A 16,309-nucleotide genomic window follows, 5' to 3' on the forward strand; every position below is an offset into this window, starting at 1 on the left:
AAATGTTTGTAGTTCACACACAAAAACTTTCAAATACGTTATACTTTTTCTTGTTGCTGTGTTATGGAGTACTGACATTTAAACTAATTTAAATGTCATTAATAAATTAAAGGGCAAATGTATCAGGGTTTTACTTAGCGGCTGTTGCAAAGTCACACTGAAAGACAGTTTTTCATTGTGGTAGATTTGTCATTTAGCTTTGAGAAACACTCAAGCACATGTATGAATGCACATAGTAAAACCAAAACAAAAACCGTGAATTTAGAAAATTAGATTTATTTACATAAGACAACACAACATATTTACAATATGAATCAATCATAAGGGCTCCCTTTTACTTAAAAGCAGGAACAAACTAATAAATAACATGAATAGCACTTGTTTCAACAATTTTAGGCTCTGACTTGATTGTACATTTTCTAATTAAGTTTCTAAAAGCGCTGACCTATATTACTGTTTTAGCTTCACAATGACCCATGCAGAAACCACGGGACATAAATCATAAAATCATTGTGTAAGAGCGATAATCAACAGCTTTACAGAACTCCACAGCTTTTCAACTGTGTCAAGCTTCCTTTTATATAAAATATGGAAATGTCCTGATTTAAACAATGAACAGAAAGTGTTGAGGTCAAAAGTGGTGGTGGAGACTTAGAGGTGGCACCCACAGAGCCTTTTGAGTGGAACTTGAAAGACATATTTTAGATCCAAAATCAAAAACACTGCAGGCAGAACGAGGCCAAGAATTCTTACAACTTCACTGCAACAGAAGCTTTTTCCTTTCGCCTGCGAGAGGGTTGTGTGGTTCAGTGAAGCAGCCTCTTCCTGCTGTAGGTCCTCCCCTTGTCTGAGCGTCTCATTGGCTGGCTTAAGGGTGACAGGTCCCCTCCCTCCACTTGTATCCTCCTCCCTGATGCAGCCTCAACTACAAAAAAAAATAATAATTAAAATGAAGATTATGCAAATGTACACAATAAAAAGTGCTTTTTAATGCGGCCGCTGAAAAATAATAGCCGTAAGTAGAGATCTCATAAAAAGTATGTGGACACCAAACATTACTTTAAGCTGATTGTCAAACTTATTCTGAAACACCCAGAATTTATCTGCTGCTGAACTGTTGCTACAAGGCAGAAATACAGAACATAATACTTTATGTCATAACCCAAACAAAGTAATACTGATACTTCTCTGCTCCCCACTCCAGGACTAGGGGTCTTGAATTCTCAGATCAGTTTCTAAACTATTCCACAATTAAAGCTAAGAGGTAAAAATAAACAATAACTAAGATTTAATTTGTTTTCTGTGTATTAAATGATATGTATATGCGTTTAAGAATTTCTTAATCCTAATTTTTACATTGTGAATGGAAAGTTACCTTTTCGGTTAGATATGGATATAAAAAAAAAAAAAAAGAAACCTTTACCTTTAAAATCTGGAGTTTTCTTACTAGCAGATCCTGCTTTGCCCTTGAACAAGAGTGGGGAGTGAGTGAGAGCCAAAATCCCACTTGCCGTCACCGACTTCCTCACCTTTGAGCTGGTAGGAGTTGATACTGAAATTTGGTGGCAAATACAAAGCAGTGACAAATTACTGTTTTAATCTGTAAATTCATGCAATCATATAAAAAATGTCCCTTTAATAAATGATTGAATCTTAATCAGCAAACACCTGGTGTTGGGTGGAATGTATGATGTTAAAGAACACAATAGTATTATAATTCTGGTAATTTCAAATCAATTCTAAGCAATAAGTCAATGTTTGATAAGTCAAATGCAAACATATTATGAAGAAATTACTAAAGTGAATAATATGTGCAGGTATAGCTTTAGAATGCAGTGTATCGTGATAATACACTATGCATTTGGTCAGTATATAGAAGAACGTTTAAGGCGAAAAAGAACATGTTTTGGAGCAGTACGTGTCCATCATAGCTTACTTGATTTACTTTCTCCATTTCCAGCAGACCAGACAGGTTCTTCTTCAGTTTTTTGTGGATCATGGCTGTCACCCTGCTGAGCCAGCTTCTCCATCCAGTACAGGTCTTCCAGTGGAGATATTTGAGATGCACCTGCTCTTGCTGGGGGCGACTGTGTGGAAACCGAAGATATAGCAGCTTTGTTGTTTGAGGGCTCCTCACTGTCCTCAATATCCTGCAGTCTGCTCACTCCGAGTTCTGCTTCCTCCAACAGCTCTTCCAGCTGAGGCTCCCCCTTCAGGCCACGATCCTTGCCTCCAAACACTCCAACCTGAGCTCTTTTCCTGCGAGGCCAGCTGTTTAAGTTCTCTGGGGTTACCTTCCCTGCACTCTGAGGTGAAGGGGTTAAGGGAATAATCTCTGGAGACACTGCTCCTCCAGAACAGTGTGTTGGGGTATAGGATTGGCAGATGTAAGTTTGGACGCTTCCACCTTTACCAGGTGTGCTCTTGGCTGGGGTGACATGAGTACAGATAGATGGTGAGACGCAACCAGGATCTCTGTGTTTTGACAACAAAGCCAAAGGGCTTTCCATGTTAGATGGTTTTACACCAACCAAAGGGCTCTGAGCACCTGATCGAGGACCTCCATCTGAAGCTAAATCACCAGCACTTACTGAATCTGAGCGTTTGATTTTAAGCTTGGGAAGTCCTGAATTTTGCATCTCCACTTCCACTTGGTAAGTCAGTGGGTCAGGACTGCTTGTGCCCTTTTGTCGGCTACGTCTTGCAAGGCCTCTAGGGGTTGAAAACCTAGGGGAATTATTTCCGTACCCCAAACGAGCGGCAGCCTCCCTTTGCTGCCGGTCAGGTGTCTGTCGAAAGCCATAGCTCCGCCCGGGTGTACCTTGGGGCTGCATGTGCAGTTTAGGAGAGTCTGTGTTCGACTGGATGTTGTCATTGGGCTTTGAAGGTTTTCGTGAAAAGCTGATGTTCATCTTAAGACCCCCACTAAACTGGGTCTTTACAACTGCTGCATCAACAATGTCCAGGCTATCATCATCTGTGGATGCTGAATTAAAATGTGAAGAGTTTTGTGAATCTGTATGACAACTAGAATCAGATTCAGATATCTGAAAAATTTCAGTCTGTATCTCTTTGTTATTCGACAGCATGTTCTTTTCCTCAAGACCAGAGTTCCCATGGGAATTTGTATTTAATGTAGAGGGAATATTCTCACTAGGCTGGGATCTTAACCTAAGCCTTGTGGATGTAGCACCTTGTCCAGACAACTTTTTTGTCAGTGATTTACTCTCTTTATCTGATTCCTCTGAACCAATAATAGCTCCCATTCTAAATTCTGTATTACATGGAGATGTAACAAATGAACTTTTGGCTGGAGTACGCCCAGAGCGAGTCATCATTTGGTGTTTAGGACTAGGAGTCTTTACTTGAGTTGTAGTGTTGAGTTGAGGTGAGAGGCGGTGGCTTGGAGGTAGTGTGGCTTGTGAAGGAGACAAGTCTGGCAGACTAACAGTGTCACATTTCTCAGGTGTTGCCATCCTGTCTAGTATTTCAGGAGACAGCAGATTTTGTTCCTGTGCCAAAATAACATTTTTTACATTTTCAGAAATCCTTTCTAGGCTTACTTGACAAATCTTTTCTGGGGTCTTGAAAATGTCTCTTTTAGGATATGCAGTTTTGACAGGACTTCTGAACTTGTCTGATGTTTTCCCTAATCTTGGAGAACTGCGGGTTGCAGTATGAGGTGACTCTGGTACCTTGAAAATAGTGCTGTTCTCCAAAACTCTACATTTTTGTGGTGATGGAGACCATGTGACGCTCTTTTTGGGAGTCTCTGAAATTGGACTTTTGGGTAGCTGTAACCCAGAAGACGAGCTGCTCTCAACCAAGGCTTTGACTGGGGTCTTGAGAATACCCTTCAATGGGCTCCTCACAGGGCTTTTTTTCGTAAGTGTCTCTAACACAAGAGTCTTTCTGGCAGGGGATCTGAAAGGACTGCCCCTCAGTGCCATACCAAGCTCACAAGAACTACCTGCTACAGGGCTCTCTGCAACAGAGAAAACACGTGTCCGGGAGGAAGGTGTGGTTTTGGGTGTTCCTAGGGTCCCAGGGGTCCTGGGAGTATTAGGAGTTGTGTTGCCAAGAATGGCCTGCCCACGTTTGCTGGGGGACTTTGTTGGTGTTTTATTTGGGCTCTGGAAAACAAAGTATTTGAATAAATGGACAGCAAACACTTTATTTTGAGAAAAACTGATAGCATGTCAATTTAAGAGTAGAGTTTAGCATATGATGGTGCTGAAATGAACAGATAAATGAACAATATCAAGTATCTTTCCATAGTAAAATTGAACTAGCAATTCCATAAAGGTTTGTGAGAACATATTAGTATTTTTAGTGCTGTGAGAATTTCAGATTGTTCAATCATTTACCCATGGTGAACATGGTGTTGGGTTTAGGGTTAGGTTTGCATGCCCTGACTAAGAAATGGCATTGAAAGGAATAAAAGCTTGAACATAACACAACATTTATGCAAACTCAGCTAGCAAGTGTTCCTACATCAGAAGTAAGACAATGGTCAAAGAATGTATTTAAAGTTATTGTCTAATTAAATTAAAAGTTAAATTCAAAAAACATTTACTGTAATTAATGATCAAAGAGCCTTTGTTGTAACTGAATGAGCTTTAAATAATGTTTATGGAAATAATTATTTATTGTATTCTCTTACATTTATTTATTTAATGGTGAACTCACCTCAAAAACACTAGAGTCTGTATACAGGCGTGACCTGGAAGATCTGGTTGTGCAGATGGACGATTGGGGGGAATTTGCAGCCCCAAAAAGAAGACGCATCGGAGACCTAACGGTTTTTACGTCAACCCCAATGGTTTTTCCATCGCTGAGATTAAGCTGGGACGCAGAAAGAGCCCTGTCCAGGTTACGGGAGCGAGGCTGAGAATTTGAATAGAAGGTGTTTGAGTGTCGCCTCGCAAACTTCTTAAATCTTGGGCTTCTTCTTAGGTCTAGTACAAATCACAGAAGAAAAAAAAAAAAGACAAACAAAAAGGTTATGATAGTGCTATAATTGTTAGAATAATTATAATCATCTTCATAATCAAACCACCCAAGGACAAAAAATATATATACAGTGAGTTATAATTGCACTACACCAATGTGAAACGTTTTTGAAACCAACAAAACAATAATGTGTAGTCACACAGAAACCCACACACACACACTTAAAGTGAAGACACTTAAGTGAGGACATAATGGAACACTTTGTGTTTTTGAGGGATAAAATAAAAACACCCATTATTATACCTCCTGCAGGTTTCACTGGTGACTCTTCCACAATGCAATCCTCAGTTGGAACAGATTTCCTAAAAAAGAAAAAAAAAAAAGGCCTAAAATAAATATTGAAGTCCTGAAATAAATATTATTAGGATCAAGAATAAGGACATGAGAGGGACAGCTCATGTTACATGCTTTGGAGATAAAGTCAGAGAGGCCAGATTGAGGTGGAATATATTGAAGACAGTGAATATATCGGTAGAAGGATGCTGAGGTTGGAGCTGCCAGGCAGGAGGTCGGGAGGAAGACCAAAGAGGAGATTAATGGATGTAGTGAGAGAGGACATGAAGTTAGTTGGTGTGAGAGAAGAAGATGCAGAGGACAGGGTTAGATGGAGGCACATGATTCACTGTGGTGACCCCTGAAAGGGAACAGCCCAAAGGAAAAGAAGAAGAAGAAATAAACATTATTACTAAGCAAGTTAAAGCCAAAATGCTTCAATAAATCTCCATAGAACAAAGTGTAAATCAACACTTTAAAACCTACCTTCCAATTTTCTGACGATACAGGAGGCGACTGGACACTTGTTTGTGTAGAGGTGTCTGACAAACTTGTTTTGTTAAAAGTTTGTGAGCCTCTGGGGGGGAATAAAAAGAACATTTTTTAAAGATAAATTTCTAAATATGTATTAAACCGAGATAAATGCATGATAGGCCAAACTGCTACCACCTTCTTTGTACCAGTATTGACTATCAAACAAAAGAAGTTAGTTCTCTTTTCCTGTAGATGTCAAGCATTCATTCCTCCATTTTAAAGAATTTTCTTTAGTTAATTTTCAAAAACAAATCTGTTAACCTTCAGACTCATGAGATCGCTTGCGTTTCAATCCATCCACAGCAGACACAGACTGGCTCCTTGGTAGCTTGCCTTTCTTTGAGGGAGAGACAATCTCTTGGTTGAACAGATTTCTTCTCACCTTGGTCACCTCTGTAAACAATCCGAACATGGTCACTCAGTCCTTAGTTTATAAACTACTTCCCAGATGTCATAAATTCTCCTTTTTGACAGCTTGAAATGAGGATGTTAAGTCAGTAATTTACAGTGCGTTACAGTTACACCCTGTCCCTCAGAGATAGTATGTCTACACCCACTTTGGCATCAATATTTGCAACACACTACACAAACTCACAGACAACAGGGGACTGAATCGCTCTGTAGAAGCAGAATTTTTTCTTAGGATGTTTTTCAAATAATGTGAATAAAACGAAGTCAAGCTGTTTTGTACCTGCTAAGGAGTAAAGTACAATCCCGCTAAAGCCACTAGTCACACCTAAAGAAGTTTGCTTTTATATTAAGAGATCGTGGTTTGGGTGGGCAATTATTTGCCATCTACTGAAATCAAGGGAGAATTAAAACTTGCACATACCCTGAGTTTCTTGTTTCTGAGGTTGTGGATCTGCGACAGGTTTTTCCAGAGCAACACAGGCCTTTGATTTGGACTGATCAAAACACAAAAAAGCCGGGAAAATAACTTACATTAGACAACATATTAGAAAGGAATTTGAGAAATTAGTCAAACACATTTAAAAGTTGATATACCTTTGAATGACTCTAGGCAGGTTAAAACACAACAATTAAAAATATTCAGAATATAATAATTGATATAGCAAAAATCATCAGTAATAATTATACTATGGTCATCTTACAGCTCTTGTAGCCTTTTTCGGCATCTCCACTTGACGAAGAACCTGTGATGACTCAGTCATACTGCGATGACGAGTCAGCATGCTGCTCCTACCGGGGCAAAAAAACTTTGAATTCTGGACATATACTGTAAAAAATATAAACTATCCATTACATCATGGCTTAGCTAGAGAATTACTTATAAAAATCCATATTCTTATATTCCCTTTTTAGTTTTATTTCACTCTTTTCAAGATTGTCCATAACCACAGAGAACCCTTTTATCCAAAATACAGCTTCTCCCTCACCTTCTCTTGCTGGCTGAGCGGTTTCGCAGGTCCTGCAGGCAATCTTTGCCACCCAAAGTAGGGCTGTGTGTTGAGAGGGGAGGTGAAGAGGCAGAGGGAGAAACACTGTCCTTGGCAACTGACTCATCACTGAAGAAGTCAGCGGGCAGAACAGCCAGTAATGGCTCAGGGAGCTGGGTGCCCAGACTATGGTAGATGTCTGCAAGCACCATGGGGACAGCGGTAAGGAACCTGCCACGATACAGAAACGGCTATTCTTAGATTCTTGTCTATAGTTATATATAAATATTTTGTTAATCAAAATCAGTCTTTTCAAGTAAAACTCATTATAGATGCTGTAATTCATAAAGACAAGTAAGTTCATAAAGACATGTAAGTTCATAAAGACACTCAAAATAATGAATTTGTAACTCAGTACTCACACACATGCCCCTTTCACACATGGAATCCTGAAATTCCCCTGACTTTGGGTCCAGTTTTGTGTACTTTATTTATTCTTTAGGGAGATACAAAATAATCCCCACACCTACAGCCATACACACTTACACAGGAAGGACCTCGTCTTGAAGGAACCTTGACAGGAAAACTGGGTCTTTTGTTAAAGAGATAATCCTCAGCATTTCAGCCACCTAAAAACAAGGAGAGGTCAAGCACATTTGTTTATAGTTTTAATACTTTGCCATCAGTAGAGTTCTGAATATAGACAAATGTGTATGTATTTTTACAATATATTAAATCTTGAAATATTCTAAGAAACCTTGAAATCAAGCAGTTTGTAGTGATTAATTTGGGATTCAATTGAATATGACATGATGCAGCAGAGATTGAGAAGACAGCTCAGGTAAAGTCAAAGTTACTCCTTAATCAACCGGACAACATCAGTGCTTGTTCAGGTACCAGCATAAAAACATGTCGCAAATTAACAAGCCATAAGAATAAATGATCTAAACAATCGTTAAATGATCATGAACGTGCAGTTCCCCTACCACCGTCATGTGTTCACCACAACAAGCTTGTTGGCTAATCGCTAACTGCTAGGAAGGTGTTAGCTAACATAGAGCTAAGACTGGAAGTTATAAAACGTTGTATGTGCTGCACCTAATGCACTAACTTTTTAACCTAATGTGCCACAGGTTCTGGTGGACACAGGCAGTCACAATCCCAAACCAAGCAGGACCCTGTAGCTGTCGGCAGAGAGTCCCCATCAGCGTGCAGATAAAGGAAGACAGGGATGTGTAATAGTGACTTATTTCATGTTCATCCTTCTATTCTGTTAGAGTATTTAAACTAAACTTAGATGGCACCAAATTCCTTTAACTTGAATGGAACAAGCTCTTGCTAAGAGTCTAAAAACACAGATTACCAGTTAAAACTGGCCTATTTTTGGGGGGAGGAATAATGCCCTGCAGTGAATACTTTGAATTATACTGAAATAGACATATATTCTTTAGTAAATTCATTGTTATGTTATTATATTATTATATATTAACTGAAAAATAAGAAAATAGCTTCATGGGAAAACAATCGATAGGTTAATAAATTAACCCAAAACAAAAACAAAGCAACAAAAGATAGATTAGTTGAAAAATAAATAAATACATTTGCGTTAGGTGCAGCCCTAGTTCCAAGAGCATTTTTAAAAATAGCACCAGTTTGTAATTATTGTGGCTAAAACTGTCAGGGTGCTTTTACTCAAACTTACAAACTTTACTCAACTTACCTCCTCTGCCATTTGGTCACAATCCAATGAGTCAGAGTGTTGTGAGGAGAAAGGTCTGCACAGTTCCAGCCTTAAGATTGCCTGAAGCTGGCACCTACACAAAACAACTTGTTACTGATGTCTTAAGAAACCTGATTTAAGGAATTACTAACTTTCCAAAGTTTAAGTGAGTTTTTACACTTTCTGTCGACTAAAAAAGAAAAACACTCACTCTCTGACTTTGCTATCAGCATCAGTGGTTTTGCCATAAAGCTGCCTGATTGATTTACTGGTCTTGAGGAGGTGCTGCTGGACAATCTGGGAGGTCTTTACCTGTAAAGACAAATTTTACACTTCCAATTAACCACTGTCCAACTTAAGGTACTCTGTAAGGCCCTAAATGTCTTCATCATCATGATAAGAAATGCTTCCACACATATATCATAGGGTTACACAGTTTGGCCAAAAAGTCATACTTCAATTATTTGGACAATAATATTACCCACCATTTTACTAATTTAGACTTAAACTTTATTTAATGTGCTTCTAATACCATGTACACTGTTATAAAGACTAATATATGATTAATAGAGCAACCCCCACCCCAAAAAAGTAAACTTTTTTCATATTCAAAAGAATTATGAAATATATTTATTTTTAAGTGTCTGACCTCCAGATCTGATTTTGCCAAGAGGAATGTTTTCACAGCAGATATGAGCTGCTGAGCACCAGTGAGGAGGGACGAGTCTCTCTCTGCAACGGTCTTCTCATAACTGGACTTCAGATGGGAAAGTAGCTCCGCCTCACTAGCAAAACCTGGGCAAAAGGAGAAGATATATTAGTTGGCGTTTATCATGTTTTACACTAAGAATTTGGAAAGAGCACACTCACTTTCTCGCAGGAAAAAAAAGCTGCCTTGTGATAATTCCATTAGCTGTATTCACACTCACTGATGGTGTTTGCTGCTTCAGCTTTGTTCTTGTCACTTGATCGTCTCTTCCCTGTTCTGTCTGCCCCCCTGCCCTCTGACCCCGACTGCCCAGGTTCAGCCTGAGTCTTCTGGGCTTTTACATTCAGCCGAGCCACATTCAGCATCTGCAAAGAGCGGCTCATGGTCTTCATCTTTTGTTTCACTGGTGTGCGCTGGGTGCCACCTGTAGAACAAAAATAATGAGTGAGACAAAAATAAATACATGACTTTTAATTAATTAGTTAAATGTTATTATATAAAAGAAACCATCCATCTGCAAGATTTTTAGTCGTCTCCTCAAGAATGTTAATATCGCAAACCTTATGAAAGTTTTGGTGAAGTTTACAGATCTTTTTTTGGGAGCTGCTCACATCGAGGCAAAATTGTGAGTCTGTTTTAATTTCCTAGTTGGCTTATAGGTGTTGGCTTTGGCAGTTTAATATAAAGTAATCTACTTAAGAAAAGACAGGCACATTCTATAAGCTGCAGCAGAGCTTGGTCTTTCAGAGGGCAGAGTTTTACAGACCCTCTGTGTGTCAGAAATGGCATTGATCAGTGCTAAACAATCAACAAAATGAGAAGCTACTCTGAATATTTTCTACACTTTGTTAAAAACACATAACTTGTCACATTCACAGAGTATAAATTTAACTGGCAGCTGCAGCTCATGTCTGTAAAAGTTGTTCTAGAACAATAGAAGATTCTTCAAAAAGCTGATGCAAGTTACATTAATAAGACAAAACACTTTTAGATGAATCCACATTATTAACAATTCATGAAGTTATGATGAAGTTAGTAAATGAGGGGAGGACAGCATTAAATGAAGATAAATGATCCGGTATCTGGTTCACCTAAAATTAGCGGTTGTGGACACGTTAAGGCTGAGCAAGCTGTGCACAGCTCTACAGTGAAATAACTATTTTGTGGCAGAGCTTTTTTGTGTGTGTCCTTTCGGCTTATCCCGTGAGTTCAGCGTCGCCACAGCGGATCATTTGTCCGCATGTTGATTTGGTCTGTAGGTTTGTAAGCCGGATGCCCTTCCTCACTGGCCCTCCCCAGTTTATACCGGGACACACATAAATCAATGTTTTGGAAACTCTGCAAACCGTCACATTTATTATCCACTTGCCTGAATGACACATTCTGATTGCCCGATCATAAAGTTTACTTGCCCCGGGCAAGTGTTAATGTTGACACCTGCCTTTAGGTTTAGGCTATGACAAGGTAATACAGAAAACAGAATATTTTTCTTCTTTTTAAATAATTAAAACAAAAACTATTAATGTCTAATTAGATAGTGTAAAGAGGATTCCAAATAAAAAAAAAACCTTCCTAATCTTCACCGAATGCCTAAATTAGCCACATACGTTTTCTGCCCCTCTTGTTGTCTGCTCCCTGTGAGGTCTGATACAGTTCAGCCAGACCACTGATCAGCTCCTGCTGTAGGACAGACAATTCCTCCTCCTCTTTCTTCTCTGGTACTGCATGCAGCAACCTGTACAACAAAGTACGTACAACACCAGGACCATGTGTCATTTATTTGTTCCTGTGTTATGGTTATTATAGGCAAGAGTAAATTGTTATTTGAGAAACTGTAAAATCAAAATCGACATACTTAATTGACTCCATTAAATGAGAGCTCACTCCTGACTGGTCCGAATGAGGAAACCAAATGTCCAACACGCCTGTTGTCAGTGGGCAACGACTGACTTCCTGCTGAGCCCACTCAGGAACTTCATGATCCTGAAGCTTATCTGACAAATGAACAAAAATCATTGATAGGAGGAGGGACAGCAACACAAACATCATCTACCACATTTTACTGCATTTATAAATAAGACATTGATTACTTTATATGAGAATTAAAGAACATCATATAAAAACATAATGATCAGCTGATTGTAATTATTTTTAACACAATCAATCTTAAAATTAATCCCTTTAATTTGTGGTAAAAATAATTTCAACAAGGACACAGTGTAAGCAGAGGAATTTTTTCCCGTCTTTAACCGGAACTTGTCAGTCAACTCTGCTGGACAAATGTAACAATGAATCTGGATTTCTTCATATGTAGTTTCACATTTCAGTCCCGAGATATTAGTTTTTGTCTCATACAGTGCTCAGCCACAACATTAATACTGCCTTTTGGTTTTAGTAAAAAAAAATATTGTTTGTTTTTTTTACTTTAATATTATAAACTACAATGTATCATATCAGGTTAACCACCTGTCTTATAAAGTGGTTAAAATAAGCTCCACCTTTATCAACAGTGATCTCTGACCCCCTTTTTTAAAAGAACTGTTCTTTTGCCATAATTATCATAATTAAGCAGCATGGTACATCAAGTAGTTTTTACAATACACTGTTTTCTAAGTGGAGTACTTTTTCTTTACCCTTACTTTGTATCATCTTAGTATGTTTTGCCGAGTAAATTATTTGAAGTGGTGCATGTAGTGAAAAAAATGTTTAGGCCAATATTGTCATTTTTACTTGAGTATTAAGTTGTGTACTGTTTGCACCTCTGCACACAGTGTATAACATTTTACTGTATCTGGGGCTGTGTACCCGCAGGCTGTTCAGAGTGCCCATGCTGACGCTTGTTTTCCATGACATTATTAAGACCACCAATGGTGTGGCTGATCAGTGTATGCTAATGAAATATACAGTTGTAGCCATTGAAAGAGTTTGTCTCTGCCACGTGAGTTCGTCATTCTTAAGGCGATTGCGTCAACGGGAGCTGCTGTAACAAAAAGTAACGGATGTTTCTACTCCTAGTTGATTACAGTCAACACAATGCTCATCTCATACAAGCAGAAACTCAGTAAATCGGCTTCTTGTCCAAATGTTAAATAGATTATCATTTTTCAGCAACACAACAGGGAAGTGCAGTGGATTTGATCACACTGAAAAAGTAGAATAACAGAAATAGTACTTCTAGCCCGATGTACAGTAGAAGCAGCCTGATGCCTGGAGACGTTTGGAGGTTTTCAATTATATTTAAATAAAGTCATCATTCACACAGACAGGGTGACTAAACATGTATGAAACAGTAATGTAATGTAAAAGAGACAAAATCTATAGGAAATCTTATGACCATCACATCATCTGACAAAGTCAATGTAAACACATGGTTATGACAGCAGCTGTGCGATAGATGAGATGTAAAATTGATTTTCATCAGTTGTTAATTGTGGACTGGGGAGAAGGACACTTTGTGACACCTGGTGGCTAAAAAGACAACCTTCAGGTTGGATTTAATTAGCCTTTTTTAATTAAACACACTGCATTCATCCCAGAAGCCACCAGTAGGGTGAAGAGGACATGCCGCACAACAAAAACCATGACACTTTCAATGACTACATCTGTATCAGAAAATATATTCACTTGTCCAAATTATTTGTGTAGCTCTGATCCATACCGTCGACAATGTCACCATCTTTTTCCATGATATCATACACCACTCCAAGAACACTGCTCACAACATCTGGCAGGTCAGCTGAAGTTTCTGCTGTTGCTGGGGCAATGGTTCCTGGAGTCAGGAGCTGTTTGTGTTGAGTGATTCCAGGTTGGAGAAGGGTAAGAAGAGCAGAAGAGTGTGACATAGGGGAAAGGACAGCCGAGCACACCAAGCTGCTCTCATTTACCTCAGCAAGCTAAAGGATGCAAAAAATGAAAAAGTTGAAGTTGGAATTAGTAAATGCAAACATTTACACAGGAAAGATGGCTCAAAAATCATACACTGTACAACCACCTCTGAACCCCGAAGATCGCTACACTTTGGTCTAGTGTTAAAATTGACTACAAAACCAAATAATAACCGATAATGATCTGAAACTATAGAAAGCCAATCAACTGCCTTTCCCTTCCATTGTGCGTTTAATACCTAGTTAAATAAAAGGTTTTTAATCACAGACTCTGCGTTTATAAAGGCAGCTCACGCACTACCAGAAAGCGAGCACAGCACGTTGAATCACACTCATGCCAAACAGCAGAAAAAAGAAGGCAAATCATGACCCGTTTAGCTGTCACTATTAAAAACACCCAGTTCAAGCAGAGGTAACGTGGGATGAAGTGTTGAAATTATATTTTTGTACTTCAACTTATATCTTTAAAAAAAAAAAAAAAAAAAAAGATTTAATTTCATTGCCTTGTCAGTTGACTTTGAGGACTTGAATTTACAGGTATGCTGATTGCAGCATTTAATAAACCATATTGAACACAATCAAAAAAAAAAAGAAGCATGTAGCAACTAAAAGCACATCAGGCGCACATGTGGCAGTTTCTTTGATGGAATTTCCAAATAAAAATGTTTAAAGCAGCAACTGAGTCTAAACTGGAACAGCTTCACTACAGAGTCTGTATTTCTCACCATGTGCAAGCAATGAGCAGACAGTTCCATTAGGAGATGGTGAAAGGCAACAGCTCTCTCATCACTGGTGCTGGAACACTGAAGCACCCATGATTCTGTGGAGGTCTGCATCAGTGACGACGAATCCCACTCCTGCACCACTCCTTTCAGACACACCTCCACTAACTCTGGGAGAAGTCTCTGTCTGCAAGACAGCGGCTCAACCCTAACGTTACAGCTCTGTGTCACATCATCTGTTTGGGTAAAGAAAAACAACACATGAGTAAAAGCAGTCAATTTAAATTCTGCTTCCATTTATGTGTAATACATTATTTATTTATTTACATTTAAAATCACATGAGTTGTTGTTATGTTATGCTGGATATTGATATAATGTCAATCATTATTTCAGTGAAATATAAGTCTCCTTAATATTTTTAACAGACACACTACGCACACTATTTGAAGCATGATAAAAAGTTGTATAGTACCAACCTTGTCCCCACCGCAGAATGCCCCCTATGACAGGAAAGGCCAAACGGTAGAGTCTATCAGAAGATAGCAGGTATCCAATGCTGGAGCTGAACGCACAAAACTCGCCCCTGAAGCCTGAGTCTGGTTTCTGATTGTAGCAAAGACTCAACAGTGCACTCATGGGGATCACTCTGCCACCAACCAGAGCCAGGACGTCAGACACTTTGTCAGAGCCAAGGTAGTCTTCACAGCTTGAGATCTACAGTGAGACAAATTGTGCTTAGCTTGGGATAAATAATGTATTTTTTTTGTTTGTTTTTTTTTCTTCAGCTCGTGACTTTTGTAGTGACTATATGAGGAAAGCTCGTTTACTCTCTGCCTTACTCACCTGGACAAATGATCTACTATCGATCCAGTTTAGCACAACCTGTCGTTGAACCAGCATGTCCTGAAGACCCCTGGATATGATGTGTTCTGTCATATCCGTGTGGATGTCATGGCTTCTTAAAGAAAGATAATCCACAAGTTGTGCTCTGGAATGTGGACACTCGGAGACAATAAACACAAAATTCCTCCCATTGCTTGAACTATCATCCACCTGTGAAACACTGCTCTTTCCAGCTCGACTCGACTTCCTGGGTCTCAGGGACAGTTTAGTGGGAGAGGTGATGTCTGGTCTGTCCCATTGGAAGTCCAGCAGAGTTTCTTTGAGTGCGTTTTGAACTGAAGCAGTTTGGCTGGATTGCTGTTTCTGCCGAGAAGGGCAAGCGTTGTCCTTCACGTCAAACTTTGCTTCAAACTCTAGTTCAAAATCCTCAAACGTTTTGTGTCGTAGTTCCTTAAAGTCCGACACTCTTGATATGAGGCTGACACTGCGGCCCGTTTTAGACTGAAAGAATTTATAGCCCCAGCGCACTTTCTCAAATCCGTATCTGTAGCCGAAGTGCAGCAGGATTTGTAAGATTCCTCGTTTCACGAAATGATTCCTCACATCCAGCTGATCTCCGGAATCACCATCTCCAGAGTCCACATCAATGACAAAAACCAAGTTGTGTAACGTTAAAGCCATACCGTCATCTGAGGCTCCACAGCCCGTAACTCAACAAAAAGCCATGAAAACGGGTCCCTTGGTCAGCCTCGTAATAAATTCCGCTGTAACTGCATCAATACATTCTGTTAAAATGATTCAGTGAGTGTGAACCCGACGCCATTTAACACAACTTTAGCAACATTAGTTGCTAACGTCGCATTTTTATATGTTAACTTTATCCCCCGGTAGCTCGCTTTCCTTAGCAACCAGGACTCAAATTAGCGTTATTACAAATTAGCTTCAGCTACTGTATTATATGTTACCTAAAATGATTTCATAAAAATAACAAACCTAAATTATTTAAGTGTCAATAAAAATACTTTAACTTCCCATATGATGCTTCCACGAAAGCCTCACCATCGCCATTTTGCCTTAGCCTTCTGTCCTTAACCGTTCGCGCTCCTTAAACGAGGGCCCACCCCTTTGCTGTAATTGGTTGTAGACTCAATAAACAACACTCTCATTGGGTGACAATGCGGCGTATACTAGCCCATGATACCCCAAAAGTGAA

General features: G+C 39.2%; 1 protein-coding gene across 2 annotated transcripts; it reads right to left on the reverse strand.

Moving 5' to 3' along the window:
* Positions 1-248: 248 nt before the first annotated feature.
* Positions 249-16,186, reverse strand: ticrr (TopBP1-interacting, checkpoint, and replication regulator). Of its 2 annotated transcripts, none has more exons than XM_067493248.1 (21): positions 15,097-16,186; positions 14,730-14,967; positions 14,256-14,488; positions 13,305-13,539; positions 11,502-11,640; positions 11,254-11,381; positions 9,867-10,070; positions 9,587-9,732; positions 9,149-9,249; positions 8,938-9,031; positions 7,764-7,846; positions 7,218-7,448; positions 6,933-7,020; positions 6,653-6,725; positions 6,082-6,213; positions 5,773-5,863; positions 5,257-5,315; positions 4,690-4,958; positions 1,937-4,133; positions 1,424-1,552; positions 249-925 (listed from the first exon to the last, which is right to left on the reverse strand). In XM_067493248.1, the coding sequence occupies exons 1-21, from the start codon at positions 15,775-15,777 to the stop codon at positions 807-809; spliced, it is 5,670 nt and encodes a 1,889-aa protein (XP_067349349.1). In that variant the 5' UTR covers positions 15,778-16,186; the 3' UTR covers positions 249-806. The 2 variants fall into 2 exon arrangements, with proteins under 2 accessions (XP_067349349.1, XP_067349350.1); XM_067493249.1 differs by lacking the exon at positions 249-925 and adding an exon at positions 957-1,257.
* Between the last annotated feature and the right edge of the window lie 123 nt (positions 16,187-16,309).

Source organism: Channa argus, chromosome 23 (genome assembly GCF_033026475.1).
Source record: "Channa argus isolate prfri chromosome 23, Channa argus male v1.0, whole genome shotgun sequence".
Classification (NCBI taxonomy): Eukaryota; Metazoa; Chordata; class Actinopteri; order Anabantiformes; family Channidae; genus Channa; species Channa argus.